Here is a 16,897-nt window from a genome sequence, read left to right as displayed (position 1 = left end):
GGACTCGTGCTTGGCATCTGAAGGGGGGTGGTCTTGTGAGACTGAGCGCTCCCCCCCGGGATCTGATGCTGTCGCTGGGACAACAGCGTCAGAACTGAGTTGAACGCAGGACACGCAGCTGGTGTCGGAGAATTGCTTGGTGTGGGGAACGCCCCCACCCCCACACACACAGCCACACTGGAATTGGGTGGCTGACTCTTAGTACTATGATTGTTCCCACCTGTCACAGGAAGAAACTGAGGCCCAGGGAGCCCAAGGAGCTCGCCTGAGATCTCGCGGCTTAGCAGCAACAGCCTGACTCCAAAACCCTTTTTCTTTATCCCTTCCCCTATGGTGTGAAATGTGTAAAAAGATGTTCACGCATCAGGGCTGGTTTTGCTTTTTTAACTAGAATAAGGCAGGACTGCGCAGAGGCAGCAGAAGAAAAAGCCCATTCCAGAACTTTCGCCACATCTCACTAAGCCTCCAGGCCCCCTGCTGTGAGAAAGGGCAAATTCCGCCTGAGATGTGACAGGAGGGCTCTTTAGAAAGGAAGATTCCTCCGGCCAACCCTGGAGAATCCCGCATGGCAGGCTAGGCTGGGAGGCTGTGTGGGGCCCTCACAGGTCCCTGTGGTGGGAGGGTGTGGCTCCCACCTGCCAGTCCTCCAGTCCGCCACATCCGGTAACAGCCACAGCTGCCTCCCACACCTATTTTCCCTTTGTGGAAACTGCTACTCGCTCTTCTCATTTCAGGAGGTTTGGAGAGAGGTGACAGCACCCCCTGGCCACCAGAGTGGGCATGTGACACAGGCCTCACAAGTCAGAGCCTTCCTTCTTCCTCACCAGCCACAGTGATTGGCTCAGGGACTGGCATGTGACCCCAGGTGGCCAACGAGAATGAGCCATGGACTTTGGGGAATTATTTCGAAGAAAGATGTTCTCTTTCTGCTGAGGGGCTGAATTGGGAGGATATCAGCTAGTAGCCACCTATCTTTGCCAAAGCAAGAGAAAAACGCAAAGCAAAGCTGAGTGGCCATGAGAGGATGCTGATGACCGGGTAAGTGCCTGGATCACTGATACAGAACTCCAGTGGCACAGAGCCAGGCTTGGTGAGGTTGCAGACATTTGTTTTCCTCCCTTACCTCCAAGGGTAACCCAGGAAAGTGTGGCCCTTTGGGGGATAAGGCGATGGCATCAGCCATATAATCAGAGCAGGAAAAAAGCTAGAAATCCTCCACATGTGGGCCACCCACCTGCAGGTCCTAATGAGGAAGCACCCGCCTCCGCCCCGCTCACCTGTGGGCTGTGCTTCTCCCACAGGGCGGGGATGAGCCTCTGCACCGTCTTGTACTCAACTGGAATCTCATACACATGCAGGTCCACGCTGTCGCCGAGCCCCAGCTTCTCCAGCTCCTGGCAGCGAGAGGAGGGGGGCGTCACCGCATTCAGTGAGGGCTGCAGGGGTAATGCTCTCCCTGGGCGTAAACTGACTCATCCTCAGAAAGTGAGGAGGCTCCCAACCGCCTGTGCAGCGGCAGCAGGCACGTGTGCTGGCCTGCCCCAGAGCTCCGCCCTCCTCCCCTCCCCCCGACTTGTCTGGAACTCTCTCTGCATCTCCACGGGCCTGGGGTGACACTCTGCTGTGGCCTTTGGAGCTGGGCTCCTGGGTTTGAACCCTGCCTATGTGACTTTGGCAAGTAACTTAATGTCTCTGGGCCTCAGCTTCCTCATCTGTAAAGTGGGGATAAGAAACTACTCACCTCACAAGGTGGTTACAAGAATGAAATGAAAGAATTCACACTGAGTGTTCCAAGCAGTGCTTGGCACATTCCAAGTGCTCAAATCATGCTGGCTACGCCCCTACTACAGCTGTTGCGGGGTCATCCCCTTCCCCATTTGTCACACTCAAGAAGAGCTGTTGACAGACTTGGCGCAGGGCACGCAGAAGGGCCTCGGTATCCATTTACAGAGGGGCCTGACTCCCTAGGGAGCCTCCGACCTGCTCGGGCCCAGGAGGATCTGAGGACAGCACTAACTATGTATAAAAATGGCCCCTGGACCACCGTGTGCGCACTTTTCTGCGGAAACATCAAGGCTTTCCTTGGCTTCTCAGTGTGGTCGCCAGGATCCACCTGTCAGCTCCTTACAGGCAGAGCCGGCGACCAGCCCTCCTTCCCCCAGCCTGCCCAAGGCATAGCGCACAGTAGGCCCAGAACCAAATTTGCCGGAGGAACAACGATCTTGCCAGGCTTGGCACCCATTGGCGGGCAGAGACGTTTGGGGACGAAGGTTTCGGCTCAATAAGGAAAGCTGAGCGTTCTTCATAGTGTTGAAGACGCTGCCCTGCGATGTCAAGAGCTCCGGGGCGCCAGCGCCCTGCGGGGGCGGCGACTTCCTGCGTCTCCTGCAGCACCTTCAGTATCCCTTCGTCTGGTCGCCGTGACCTTGCTGTGCAGCGTCCGCACTCCACGGCCGTCCCCGCAGCTCCTCTGGAGGGTATGTGATGCCTGGAGAGGCAGGCCCCTCCTCACCAACAGACAATTCCAAAGTGCTCCCCACAGGGGACACATCCGGGTGCCGCGGAGACGAGGACACTGCGGGGCAGGTGGGGCTGGTGGGTATGTAGGGAGTCTCGAATGCCAACACTGAGAACTGGGGCCCCGTCCCTTTCGCCAAGCCAGGGGACATGCGGGGTCAGGGAGTGTCCCCCAAGAAATCCCACGCTGGACAGACGAGGGAAGAGTGCAAACTGGCTGCCCAAACACGGGCGCCCAGGCGAGCGCAGCTGGGACAGGGACGGGGGCGGGGGTGGGGCACGGATTTAGAGCATCTAAAATATACTGAGGACCAAACTTGGTCAAACATTTCATTCGCCCGCAATCATTTTTCTCAGTCATTAGTATTATTACTCTTCACGATTCCTTTGCAACTAACCTTCGACTTCCCGGACTGTGCAACTGGGCGACGCGGCCTAGCCCCGGAGCCGCGCCGGCAGAGCGCAGGCGCCGCCCGGCCTCTCGCCCCCGCCCCCACCCCGCCCCGCGCGCCCCCATACCCGCGTGCACCCAGCGTGCGCGCCGCGCTCCCGGAGGCCGGTCTCCGCACGGCCGACAAACCCGTACAGCCCCGTCTGCTTGCGGTTGGTTGGATACACCGAGTCTTGTTTGGCAAATGGATTTTTTGGCAAACCAGGCCTGGCCATCTCCCGCCCCACAGTGCCGGGCCTCCTGCCCCCAGGGCAGCACCCGCAACCGGGGACTGCAAATATCCAACAGGAACAGGACCACCCTTCAGCCGTGTTCCCATCACAGACACAGAGAAGTTAATCTTGTTCATTTGGTGTTTTCTTGTTTAACCTCAGGGGTGACTCAAAGGTCACAAGGATATACCAGCCTGTTTTTCAGAAGAAAAAGAATGCCTTGGAGGAAGTTACAATCACAGAAGTCTGATTGCCCCAGGGCTTATCTGGAGTGAAAGAGACATGGATGGTCCCTTTGATTCTCTGAAACTCCTCCGCCGGAGTCCCTTAGTTGTATAAAGACCCCCAATTTCTTCTTTCCTTACAATGGATTTGAGAGAGCCTATCCCCTCGCCTCCTCGTTTTGACCAACTTGAATAACCCTTTCTCCATCTCCAGGCACGAGGTCTCAGGGATCAGCTTGTTGTGCACCAGGCACACAAACCTGATACCGGTTTGGTATCAGAAGATTCATGGATGAACCTTGAAAACCTCACGCTGAGTGAAAGAAGCCAGACACAGAAGGCCACATAGTGTGTGATACCCTTTATCTGAAATGTCTGGAACAGGCAAATCCATAGACACACAGCAGACTGGTCATTGCCAGAGGCTGGGGGCAGACAGGAAGAGGGAGTGACTGCTAATGGGCACAGGATTTCCTTTGGAGTGATAAACATGTTCTGGAACTAGACAGACACGATGGCTATACAACACTGTGAATGTAATAAATGCCACTCAATTGTGCACTTTAAAATGGTTAATTTTAGTTATGTAAGTTTCATCTCAATTTAAAAAGAAAAAAGTAGCTCTTAATTGCATGGATAGTGGAGGGATGGAGTCAGAGGCATGGCCTCCAGAGCTAGCTGACCAGATTTGTTCCTTCCTCCCCACACATGCCGGCTGGGTGACCTTGGGCAAGTCACTCACCCTCTCTGTGTCTCAATTCCCTTATCTGTAAATGGGATTAACAGTAGCACCCATGTCATAGGAAGGAAAAACAAAATAATACACACGAAAGGCATCGTGTCTAATAAGGGCTTAAAACATGTTAAATTATTTTAAAACATCAACTTGCTTCCTTTAAAAGAAACCAAAGAGACTTCTGGCTAAAATGGAGCCACAGGAATCAGATTTACTCTCCTGTCTGGAACAAATGAAAAAATACATAAAAGATATGTTTTCAGACAATGAGTTGAGGAGTCAAAGCTGAGGTTCTGGGAAGGGTAAGAAGGCTCCGGTTTCCAGGGCAGAGTCCTGGAGAGGAGACAGCTGGGGGCAGAGGGATGGAGCTAGACTAGATAGGTAGATTTTGGTCCAGAGATCTCCAAGGGTCTGAGGCTGACAGGCACGCCCACGGGCCCAGGCCGGGGATAGAGGCACCTGAAAGGAGCAGGAACAGCCCTCGGAACTCACACAGCCTGGAAACGCTTGCGGTTCCCACCAGCCAGAGTAGAAAACCTCATAAAGAAGGGGGTGGGGGGAGAAGTGGGGAAAAGTTAGCCAAGAGAATAAAGACTGCTCTCTGCCTGACAAAATTTAACAGCAAGCTTCAAAAGGCTCAAGCTGTTCCCAGTAACTTAATTCCAGAGCAAAGCTCAAGAACATTTAGAGGAAATACATAAGCATCCATCTTGCCACGAGGTAACATTCATGTGGGCAGCCACCCGAGATGCACCAGGTGTGCAAAGAGGGTGAAAAATACCCGCCATAATGAGGAGAAAAAGTGATCAACAGAAGCAGGCGCAGAAACAACACAGATGGTAGAAGTAGTACATAAGGGCGTCAAAACATTTACCATATTCCTAAAAAGCCAGGCAGATCAAGTTTTAAGCCTGCCCTCCACCTGTAGTCTGGGCCCTGTCCCCCTTCAGAGAGAACTAATGTTCACACACACAGGGCTGCAGACCTCTTTCCCTCTCTTATCCGCCTATCTGAGAAAACACATAGTATTTATTTTGACATCAATTGTATCCTTCTGACCTGTGTTTTCTCCACTCAGCAGTTTGTCTCAGAGAACTAGCTACACTGTCACATGTATATCTTCTTCCTGCTGTTTCCCCACTGCATAATCTTCCATCTCAGAAACCACCTGCCCTGGATTTAAACATTCCGCCATACTAGAACACCAATTTTCCTCAATGATGAGCCATTCTTTTTTTTTTTTTTTTTGAGGAAGATTAGCTCTGAGCTAACATCCGCCGCCAATCTTCCTCTTTTTGCTGAGGAAAATTGGCCCTGAGCTAACATCCGTCCCCACCTTCCTCTACTCTACGTGTGTCGCCTGCCACAGCATGGCTTGCCAAGCAGCGCCATGTCCGCACAGGGATCCGAACTGGCGAACCCCAGGCCGCCAAAGTGGAGTGCGAGAACTTAACCCCTGCGCTACGGGCCGCTCCAGGGACGAGCCATTCTGCAGCAAGCATTCTTGTGCACATTTCTCACACCCCCGGGCGAAGCGTGAGCGCTAAGCAGCAGCAGTTCCACACCCAAGCTCAGTCCACGTGTACTAGTGAGCGCGCTGTCGCAGCGAAGCCTGCTTCTCTGGCCGCAGGCTCGGCAATCCCAGAGGCCGGCGCACAGCTTCAGGGTTTACCAAGGGATCTTCCCCTGGTCTCCAAGAGGAGAGCCACTGAGCTCTTTCCTCTCTTAGAAACAAATTCAATGACACCAAAAGCACAGGCAATAAAAGAAAAAATAGAGAAATCCCACTTTATCAAAATGAAAACTTTTTATGCATCAAAGAACACAAGCAACAGAGTGAAAAGATGGCCCCCCGAATGGGAGAAAATATTGGCAAATCATGAATCTGACGAGGGATCAACAACCAGAATGTAAAAAGAACACATACAACTCAGTAACAGAAAAGCTAATAACCCAATTTCGAAAATGGGCAAAGGACTTAAATAGACATTTCTCCAAAGAAGATATGCAAATGGCCAATAAGCACAGGAAAAGATGCTCAATACCAGTAGTCATCAGGGAAACGCAAATAAAAACCGCAATGAGATAGCAGTTCACACCCACCAGGGCAGCTATGACGAAAAAAACAAGTGTTGGTGTGAATGCAGAGCCGCTGGAACCCCACGCACTGCTGGCGGGAGCGTCAAAGATGCAGCCGCTGTGGGAAACAGTCTGGCAGTTCCCCCCAAAATTAAACAGAATTACCATGTCATCCAGCAACTCTACTTCTAGGCATATACTCAAAAGAATGGAAAGCAGGATCTTGAACAGATCTTTGCACACCCATCTGCAAAGTGGCACTGTTCACAATAGCCAAAAGGCAGAAACAACCCGTGTCCCTTGACTAACGAATGGATAAGCAAAAGGGGGCCCATCCACACAACAGAATACTATTCAGCCTTAAAAAGGAAGGACATTCTGACACAGGCTACAGCGTGGACGAACCTCGAGGACATTATGCTGAGTGAAATAATCCAGTCACAAAAGGACGGATACTGTGTGAGTCCAGTTATGTGAGGCCCCTAGAGGAATCACACTCACAGAGACAGAGCATCGGATGGAGGGCGCCAGGGGCGGGGGGAGGGGGAGTGAGTGTTTAACGGGACAGAGTTTCAGTTTGGGACGATGAACAAGTTCTGGGGACGGATGGTGGGGACGGCTGCTCACCAACATGGATACACTTAATACCCCTGAACGGTACACTTAAACCTGGGTAAAGGGGTAAATTTTATATTTATGTATATTTTATCGCCATTTTTAAAAAAGAGAAAAAGAAAAGCAGGAAGCTACGGTCTGTTTTACTCGCCTGCCCTTTGGACGGCTCCTCAGCACAGACATTAAAGGCATCTGCTACAGCCAACACCAGGAGCTCTCAGGAGCCTGTATCTGGAGGGCCAGCAGCTGCCCCCTGGCTTTGCCCCAAGGCTTCGCCCCGAGTCTGCGCCCTGAGCACACTGTTCCCGCGCCGAGCTCTCCCCTTGCAGATCCGGAGTCTGACTCTTTGCCAACTCTACTTCTTTGTTTATTGAAAGCTGGGAACTATCCAGATTCCAATTTTAAATGCTCCAGAACTTTCTGGAATTCCTCTCCCTGCCTTTTCTCCCAATCCCGATGGGAAATCTAAAATTTCCCAGAGTAAACACCCACTTCAATGCCCCTCACACACAATTTACAGGAATTTCAAACTCACAACAACCTGGCCAGGAGGGGGGCCCGGATGCGTGAAGGCACCCAATCTGGGGTTCTCCTTTGTTCCCTCCAACAAGGAGTCCTGTCCCTTTGTCGGGATCTTGAACATGAGGAGGAAATGAGGGAGCACAAACTTTTCATTTTTAAGAAACACGAGCTTTCCAGAAGGTCATGAGCTTGGAGGCGGGGAAGAGCTTTCCCCGAACCCCAGGCTGGGCGCCTGGCATGTCCAGCTCCATTTCCCCACTGGAGCCGACATTTACAGAATGTTTTCCTCAAACTCATCCACTTAATTTCTTCCCTTCAATAAATTTAGCCTCATCCCTAGTGACAATATCCGTGAAGTTATATAGTTCACACTTCTATGTTTTTTCTAAAACATTATATTAAATATATAACCACCATAATTTTACATTTGTCCTATATAGTGTGCATGTATATACATATTCTTTTCCTATATGAAATATTTCAAAAGTAATTTATAGCACTTCTCTCTTCCTCCAAGAATGTTTTTAAGTTATTCCTTTTCAAACTATCTCAAGTAACTTTTTCGAACACGGTGTGTGGACCCTTTGCCCTCAGGCTAAAGACAAAAAGAACCACGGATCTTCCTCGATTTATGATGGGAGTTACATCCCGATAAAACCGTCGTAAGCTGAAAACATCATACATCGAAAACGCGTCTGATCCACCTCAACTAGCGAACGCCACAGCTCAGCCCACCTGAAATGCGCTCGGGACACGTCCATGAGGCAAATCCACCTGCACAAAGCCTGCTTTACAGGAAAGTGTCGAGTTTCTCATGTAACTTACTGAGCACTGTACTGACAGTGACAAACAGCGTGGCTGCATGAGGACAGAATGGGGGTCAGACTATTGGTCGTTCACCCTCAGGATCATGTGGCACGTGGAGCTGTGCTCGCTGTCACTGCCCAGCATCATGAGGGGATCCAACCACATGTCGTCAGCCTGAGAAAAGATCAAAATTCAAAGTACAGTTTCTACTGAATGTGTATCGCTTTTGCAGTGTCATAAAAATCCTAAGTCAAACCGTCGTAAGTCGGTGACCGTCTGTATAACCCAATACTGAATTCTAAGGAATAAGCATCCTTTTTGGAGAAGCATGGGTTAGCAATTCGGAAATTCCTTTCTGCTCCTTCTAGGACTGAGCAAAGAAGTGAACGCCCTGGGGATCACAGCGTGGGGTTTCACACTGTCAGAGGAGGGAGCCACAAGTCTGGGTACAGAAAACACTAGAAAGAACCCTGTAGTGTTGGATGGAATTGGAGGTGTCGGTGTAAACTCCAGGGTTCTGATGTAGACATGGGTGAGAGGGGGTGTGAGCGTGTGTGTGTGTGTACACACATCTATCTTCCAGCTCTGGTCACCCACAGAGCTCAGAAGCAATGAGCATATCCAGCTCCTGGTTCTTCAATATTACTATTGACTAAAAGAATGAAGGCTTTCGGGAGAAATTGCTGATTTCAGGCCTGGGCAGGGAAAGTACAAAGGTGAACCTGCAGTTACCATCTGACCCAGCAATTCTCCTCCGAGGTGTATGCATATCTAAGAGAAATGAAAACCTACAGCCACACGAAAACTCGCACGCGAATGTCCATAGCAGCATTATCACAATAACCAAAGGTGGACACAACCCAAACGTCCATCAACGAATGAATGGACAATCACAACGTGGTATATACACGCAATGGGATAGTATTCAGCCAGGAAAGTCTGACACACGCCAACACATGGATGAACCTCCAGCACATTATTCTGAGTGAAATAAGCCAACCACAAAAGGACAAATACTGTATGATTTCACTTCTGTGAGGTCCCTTGAGGAGTCACACTCATGGAGACGGGAAGTAGGGTGGGGGGCGCCAGGGGCTGGGGGAGGGGGAGTGAGTGTTTAACAGTTTGGGAAGATGAGAAAGTTCTGGAAATGGATGCTGGTGATGGCTGCACAACAGTGTGAATGTACTTAATGCCACTGAACTGTGCACTTAAAAATGGTTAAGATGGTAAATTTTTTGTTGTGTCTATTTTACCACAATAAAAAAATGACTTAGAAGTCAAGAAAAAGTTCTTTAAATTATATTTATCTACCTACCTATCTATTTATCTAAAGAGAAAGAGCAAATGTAATATATTAACATTTGGGGAATCTGGGTGTGAAAGAACTTCTTAGCTCTACTCTTTTAACTTGTCAAATTTTTTAAAAACTTGAATGGGATGAAGACGGCTGCTTCCTCTTTCCCCAGGGCTGGAGGAGAAGTCTCCAGCAGAGGTTGCGTCTTGGAACCAGGTCCACAAGCTCATCTATCTTTACAGCCTGTCTGCCACCACCCCACTTTTCTTGAGCCTGCTTTTTCCTACCCTCCTGTCCTCGGCTGCTTGAAATCTTCCTGCCCCTCCTGCCTGCATCTTTTTCCCATGGCCCCACCAGCCCTTTCTGGCAAGAGACAACATGTTGAAAAGATAGGAACTGACAGAATCTGCCTCTCGGGCTGGGTGAGGACAAGCCCAGGCAGGTCAATTAGGTGGCATCACCTCCGCGGGCAGCAGGACCGAGGATGCTGCTAACCTGATTAGTAACCAACCCAAGGGACCCTCAATGGGGCACAGTAACCCCATCAGTGGCCACTATGACACGTGACGTGCCAAGGCCGGATGCCCGGTGCGGGCAGCACACCCTCCCTATGGATCCTCTCCATTAGTGGGTTGGCCACTCACCTACATTGATTCTTAATAGTAGGAAATGAGCTGGCGTCACCAGGGAGACACAAAGTGAGTCATCTTCTTGACCCAACCTTTGTTCCTCATGTCCTCTGGGTCCCCACCTATCATCTTCCCAACTGGGGGAAAAAATCTAAACTAAGCAAACTATCATCAAAGATAAACACATGTCCCACGGCCAGCAGCCCCACAGTGAGGCATCCATGTATTTGCCAAAGACCCTGACGGGAGTGCCCCTGCTGGTTTATTCGTAGGGAGCAAACCCCAAAGCCCCCCGCATGCCAATGTCAATGGGGGGGGTGAGTAAGGAAAAGAGCCAGCTGCCCCCAAACCAATGCAAGTGAACAAAAGCCCCCAGGACGTGGAGGACAGAGGTGACGCTGTCCATTCATCGTGGCTCGAGACCTGGCAAAACTCATCAATGTGACAGGGCTCAGGACAGCAGCTGCCCTGGGCAGGACAGGGCGTGATGGGGAAGAGAGGCATGAGGGAACATTCTGGGTCGATGAAAACTTTATCTTGATCCAAGTATTGGTAACATGGGCATAAATACTTTTCACGGAAGTGATGGGGGCACTGAAAAATGGTACATGTCGCGTTATGCAAACTATTCTCCAACTTTAAAAAAGGGTAACGGAGGGAGGAGCAGCTGTAGAGCTCATCTGAAGTGATGAGACGCGGTGGCCTGCAAGCTAGGTTCCTTGCCTCCGAACACTTGCTGTAACAACAGGGCCAGCCGGTTCCCCTGGGGGGTGGCAGTGCACCCCAAATCCCACAACATTTTGCAGCAAGCCCCACTACTGCCGAGCACACACTGTGAAAGGAATGGGCGCCCCAGACAGCGCATTGTCTACACCCCATCTACCTGACAAGACCCCGCCACGCAGCCAAGTCTGACCGATTCCCCTGACCCCACAACAAAGACCCCCTTTGTTCCCTGGTTAATATCCTTAGCAGGTCTGTCTAGACTCACCATGGCAGTAGTTGTCCGGTGATGTCACCAGGACCTGTGACTCGGCTCCTCCGCACCCCGCTCAGGCAGGGAACACTCCACACGGCCCCAAGCCAGGGGCCCAGGCCCTCGACATCTGCCTGAGCCTCTGAGGAAGAGGCAGATCTGCAACCAGCACCCCATGCCCACCACACAAGACCTAAGGACGACCAGCCCCGAAACACGCAGACAACACAGGCCCTCCTGTGCGGGGTGAGGAGGAGCAGCGCCATCCTAGGGCAAGACAAAGGCTTGGGGGTCACCCCTCCAGCCCCAGAACTCCCACCTCTCGAACGTGGCTGGTGCGAAACAGTCCACTCTTTGCTGGGCACGAGTTCACCCAGGGCATGAAGAAGGCAGGTCAGAGGAGAGAGAAGAGAGACACACTGAGATGCAGAGAGAAAGATGGCAAAAGGAGGGAAGAGAGACTGAGAGAGACTAGGAGAGCCCAAGAGAGACCTGCAGAGAGGCCAAAAGAGATTGAGACAGAAGGGAGAGACAGAGGAAACCGAGAGATGGGAAGAAAGAGACAGACTGAGAGAGAGAGGTAATGACTCACAGAGAGGCCAAGAGAAATAGAGAAAGACAGAAGAGAGAGATGAAGAGAGAAGGAGAGAGACAGAGACACCCAGAAGGAGGCTGAGAGGGACAGAGAAACAGAGAGAGAGAGACATGGAGAGACGGGGAGAGACGGACAGAGAAGTTAGCTGGCCCCGGAGAGAGAAGGATGGCTTCCTTCCACAGATGGCAACTCCTGAAACATCGGTTGGGATAGGAAGTAACCGCTGCTAACTCCACGGAACAAAACACCCATCTTCAGCTTGAAGTGACAGACATCAACTCCTGCCTGCCACTCGTCCCTGGGGCCCACCAACAACGCTCCGAGGCGTATTTTCTTGAGCGTGGATTCCACCCGTCCAACGGCCATACCCCTTTCACAGGCAAATCGCCTTCAACCAGAGCAGCTAAAGAGCACGGAGCAACTCGCGGCGGCGCAGATCGCGGCCACAAGCGCAACTTCAAGCGCAAGTCCGAGTTCTAGGCCAGGCGAGGCCCACCTGCGCGCGCCAAGGTCGGCAGAGAGGGGGCAGGGAGGGTGGGGGAGGCTGGGAAAGAGCACGAGGAGCGTCTGCCACGAGCAGGGGCGCGAAAGGGCTAGGTATGTTCTAGATGTCGATGGGGACGCGGGGGACGCGGAGGCGCACTGGTGCGAAATTTCACGGAGTCAACGGGCGCGCGGAGTGTGTACGTGCGACTCCAGTTGTTTTCAAAAAGGGAAACAATCAGATTTGGGAAGGTTGGCGTCTTTTTCGCTGGGGAGTGGTGGAGAATCCTCTCTTTTTGTTTCATAAGCTGAGGAAGAAGTTGAAAGTCTTCCAGGGGCGAGGTCTGGAGAGATTGGGGACTAAAGCCTAAGAGGTTCCCCCTTCGGCAGCATGAGGAAAGGCTGCTCTCTTTCCCCGTCGGAGTCCCAAAGCTCGGAGGGATTTCCAAAGATTGTTTAATTGATTTTTCTCCTATTTAGATGCAGATCATAGTGTCTGGGGCCCAGGAATTCAGACACACGGCTTTGTGTCCACTCAGCCCCGTGAAGGCTCCTGTCTGAAGCTCCCACAAAGCCAGACACACACGTCTTCAGAAACGCGCTGCTTCCTTTTTGTCCGCGGCTCCAGGGAGCGGGAGCTACAGCAGCGCCTTGGACACGCTCCGTCTGCAGGGTCCCGGACCCAGCCCTCTGGCTCCCTTGCAAAGTGGGGTAAAAATTAAAAAAAAAAAAAAGGAAAGTGGCCAAGATTTTAAGGTCTGCAGTAGGGGTGATAACAAACGGGGGGGAGGGGGGGCAACTGGGGGTTGATACATTGAGGTGTCAAATTGAAGTTTTTTCCAAATTCAGGGCTCTGGAGTGGAAAGCAGGGAACGCTTTAAATCAAACAGCTAATGGGCTCCGATTAACACGAGTCTGGCTCCGGTCTCTGTAGATCTGATTTATGTACAGAGAAAACGTTTCTCTTTCTCTCTGCCCATTGTTCCCAGTCTGTCCCTGCAAATGCCCATCTGACAAAGAAACTGGAAGGCTTTGCAGGCGGACACCCAGCTCAGGACAGCACGAAAGACCCCCCCACGCACCCTTCTCCTCCAGCTGCCAAGAGGCAGCAAGGCGGGTCACTACACCCCCCCGACAAGGTTAATACATCCCCCAATATCCCTGCCTGCTCCCCAAACCCGGCTGGGGCATAGGACGCTTCTGAAGCAACGCCACTCCGGTGTCCTGGCCTCAGATCACTCTCTTGGGGCCTCGGTTTCTGCATCCATAAAGTGGGTGCAAGAAAAACTGCTCCTGATCCTGCAAAGGTGGTTGGGAAGATTCAGAGCACAGGGCTGCAAAAAACGCCCAGCGCAGCGCCAGCACATGGCAAACGGAAGGCCCGCGGTCCCGCTCTGGGGAGATGCTGGCATCACACTCAAGTGCTTCACAGGGAGCTTCATGAGACGTTCTCTGGAGATCCCTTCTTCTCTTTGGTGCCAAATATTTCCAGGGGGAGCCCAGTCCCAAGCCGGATTCCTGCCCTCTGGATCCGAGTTACCTGGACTGCAATCCAGCTGGCGTTCACAGTGTGCTCCCCAAAAGGGCCAAACCCTGAGGAAACAGTTAGAGCAGCCTGTCACTCAGAGTGGCCCTTCCTAGCCTGCCCAGGGCCAGGAGCAGGGAGCTGAGGGAGCAGCTGCCTCCTGGGATGCCATTGGGGGCCAGATCCCAAGTTCCAGGGCATGCCCAGTGGCCCTTCAGGGCCACCCCACCCCAACACACTTGTCTGCTCTTAACGGAAGCTGGGGGTCCTTTCTCATTCTCACCTTCACCTGACCTTCGAGCCTGGCAAGGAGCTAGTGCCCTCCTTTTATCCCAGAAAAGGCTGGCCCGTTCCCTTCTCAATTCCTCCACTATCCTTGACCCAACTCACAATTATTTTATCACTGTCTTTGTGGGGGGGGGGCTCTCCCCTGACTCAGGAAAAGCAGGGCCGTAGGCACCCTGTGAATCAGCACCAATTGAGGAAAGGCCCTAAAGGGACGCATGTGGGTATCTCCGAGGCCAGGCTGTCCAGACACCATCCCAGCACCCTCCTCCTCTCTCCCTCAAACTCCAGGCCCCATTTACAAACCAAGACAGCTACCCGAGGATGTGCTAAGTGCTCTGTGTGCACTGTGGCATTCAGCCTCATTGCATCTCCTTTCAAGCAAGGCTATTTCCTGGGTCCATTTTACAGGAGCAGGAACTGAGGCACAGAGAGGTGAAGCCAGCTGCTCAAGGTCACAGAGCAATAAGATGGAAGAATGGGGATTCGAACTCAGATCTGTGAGAGTCCACAGCTTCCCTCTTCTAATCATCCTGTCACCCCACGTAAAAAATAAATATCTTGGGGCGAGCCTGGTGGCATAGCAGTTAAGTTCACACGATCCGCTTTGGCAGCTTGGGGTTCAAGGGTTCAGATCCCAGGTGTGGACCTATGCACTGCTTGTCAAGCTGTGCTGTGGCAGGCGTCCCACATATAAAGTAGAGGAAGACGGTCACAGATGTTAGCTCAGGGCCAGTCTTCCTCAGCAAAAAGAGGAGGAATAGCAGCAGATGTTAGCTCAGGGCTAATCTTCCTCAAAAAAAAAAAAAAAAGGAAATAAATAAATAAATAAACATCTGCCCTGGAAGCATGGGCCACTCAGCTGGGCTGAGGGTCCCAAGTGGTGTCAAGGCTCTGGAATGGATGCTGTGCCCTGGAAGAGGCCTCCCAGTAGGGTCAGGACCTCTCTGCTTCCTCCCTCCTCCTGCATAGACAGAGTTGGAGTCCCAGCTCAGTCACTTACAAACAGCCGGACCTCTGTGAGCCTCAGTTTCCCCTTCTGCAAAATGGAAACAGTGAAGATGTAAGGAGTTCATGCATGGCAGACGCCTAGCCGAGTGGCTGCCGCATCACCAGCACTAGAGTCACAGAAGACCAGACACAGGCAGGCTGCAGGGAGCAGGGATCCGCCCGACTACACACACCTGTGAGGCAGGTGGGCAGCTTCTTCCATCTTCCTGGGAATTCCAGGACCAGCCCCCGCTCCCGGGGCCACAAAACACCTGTGTGAACCTTACCTGGATTTCCCACTCTGACCTCTCCAGACAGCGAGTCAAAATGACACCCCGCCCCCAGCAGAGGCGGGCGGAAGTTCACACCCACGTGGCACCGAGGCGGAGCCTCCTCGAGGAGGAACAGTTTCAGTTAGTTTCGGGGAGTGGTGACAGCAGGGCCGGGTTCACCAGCCCGGGCAGAAAAGATTTTGACCGAGACAGTCCCTGGGACAGGTGGGAGAACGGCCGGGCACCTGAGGTACCCCGACCTCCACCTGTCCCTGCCGCCGGTGAGCAGCGCAGGGCTCGGGGAGCAGCGGCTGGCATGAGATTCATGTCAGCGGGGCGCTTCCTGCCCACAAATCGGCCTTTGTCCCCTGGGGCCGAGGGTGGGGACAGGCTCGACCTCCGGGGGCAGGGAGGAGCCGTCCAGCCCAGCCTGCCCGCCGGACAGACAGGACAGGTGCCCAGAGGGTCACTGTCCCCACCCTGGGAAGGAAGGATGCCAGAGGGCCCTGCTCCGCGCTTGTTACTTGCCCGGACCCCCAGCCCTTGCCGGCCCCCACCCCTGACACCGGGACCACAGGGGCGCCCCCTTCTCCACTTTCTACGTTGTGCACACCGAGCTGGGTTCCCGCGGGCGATGACATCTTCCAAACCTGGGACGACTTCTAGCACTTGCCCCTCCCGGGCCCGTTGCCTCCGGCCGCCCGCCCCGCCCCTGCCCCTGCCCGCGGCCACCATCAGCGCGCCTCCCGCGTACCGGTCACCACCACCGCCTTCCTGGGCTGCTCCATGGCGGGTTCGGGCTGCGCCAGCTACCCGCCGCTGTCGGGACTGGAGCGTCTGCCGCCGCCGCCGCCGCCGCCTTCTGGCCCCGCCCCCGCCCCCGGGCCCGCCCCCAGCCCCCCCGCCCCAGCCCTGCCCGCCAGGCCCCGCCCCCGGCCCCGCCCCAGCCCGCCCCAGCCCGACCCCGGCCCCGGCCCTGCCCCCCCCCGACCCTGCCCCCCGCCCTGCACCCGGGTCCCTGGCGCCGGGTCCCCGGCCCTGCCCTCAGCCCGCCGCCGATCCCGCCCCGGCCCCGCCCCTGGCCCTGCCTCCAGCCGGCCCCCGGCCCCGCCCCAGCCCGCCCCCGGCCCCGGCCTTGCCCCCCGACCCTTCCCCCAGCCCTGCACCCGGGTCCCTGGCGCCCGGTTCCCGGCCCTGCCCCCAGCCCGCCCCCAGCCCCTGGCCCCGCCCCTGGTCCGACCCGGCTCCGCCCCCGTCCGGGCCGCTCGGCGTGCGCGCCCCCAGGGCCCAGACGCAGCGTGCGTGTCCCCGAACCGACGGTTAAAAGCAGGAGCGCCCCGCTGCCCGCTGCCAGCCTCCCTTGCCCCCGTGGGAGGTGGGGATGGTTCTTCTCGTGGGGTGTGGCCGCTTGAACTCACTGAGTCGGGCGCTGGGGACGAGCCCTTTACTCTGCGAGTGTTCACTGAGCGCCTGCTGCATGCGTACTGCTGTGAATTATCTGGGGGGGGCACCTCCCTGTGAGCAAGGCTCCATTATTCAGCCCGTTTTACACATGAGGAAACTGAGGCTGAGGAGGGCGAGGTTCGGAAGGCCAGTGGGCTGGAGCCTCCTGGGGTCACAGAAGTGGTATTCAGGCCAGGAGGTTGAGAGAGGAACCGAATAAAATGAAAAGCCGGCATCCG

At 54.0% G+C, this 16,897-nt stretch overlaps 1 protein-coding gene across 7 annotated transcripts in view; it reads right to left on the bottom strand.

Annotated features, from left to right (window-relative positions):
* PGPEP1 (pyroglutamyl-peptidase I) overlaps positions 1–16,105 on the bottom strand; it is a 32,851-nt gene extending 16,746 nt beyond the window's left edge. For 3 of the 7 annotated variants that reach the window (XM_044773564.2, XM_070519471.1, XM_070519472.1), the window contains exons 1-3: positions 15,970–16,097; positions 13,684–13,736; positions 1,278–1,394 (exon numbers count right to left, since the gene is read on the bottom strand). In XM_044773564.2, coding sequence (XP_044629499.1) covers positions 1,278–1,394; positions 13,684–13,736; positions 15,970–16,003 — 204 coding nt within the window. In that variant the 5' untranslated portion in view covers positions 16,004–16,097. Of the gene's footprint in view, positions 1–1,277; positions 1,395–11,384; positions 12,842–13,683; positions 13,737–15,230; positions 15,263–15,969 lie in introns of those variants that run through there. The other 4 variants (XM_070519469.1, XM_070519470.1, XM_044773578.2 and 1 more) reach the window with 4 other exon arrangements.
* Between the last annotated feature and the right edge of the window lie 792 nt (positions 16,106–16,897).

This window comes from Equus asinus, chromosome 10, assembly GCF_041296235.1.
Source record: "Equus asinus isolate D_3611 breed Donkey chromosome 10, EquAss-T2T_v2, whole genome shotgun sequence".
NCBI lineage: Eukaryota > Metazoa > Chordata > Mammalia > Perissodactyla > Equidae > Equus > Equus asinus.
This window is presented reverse-complemented; position numbering and strand designations above follow the sequence as displayed.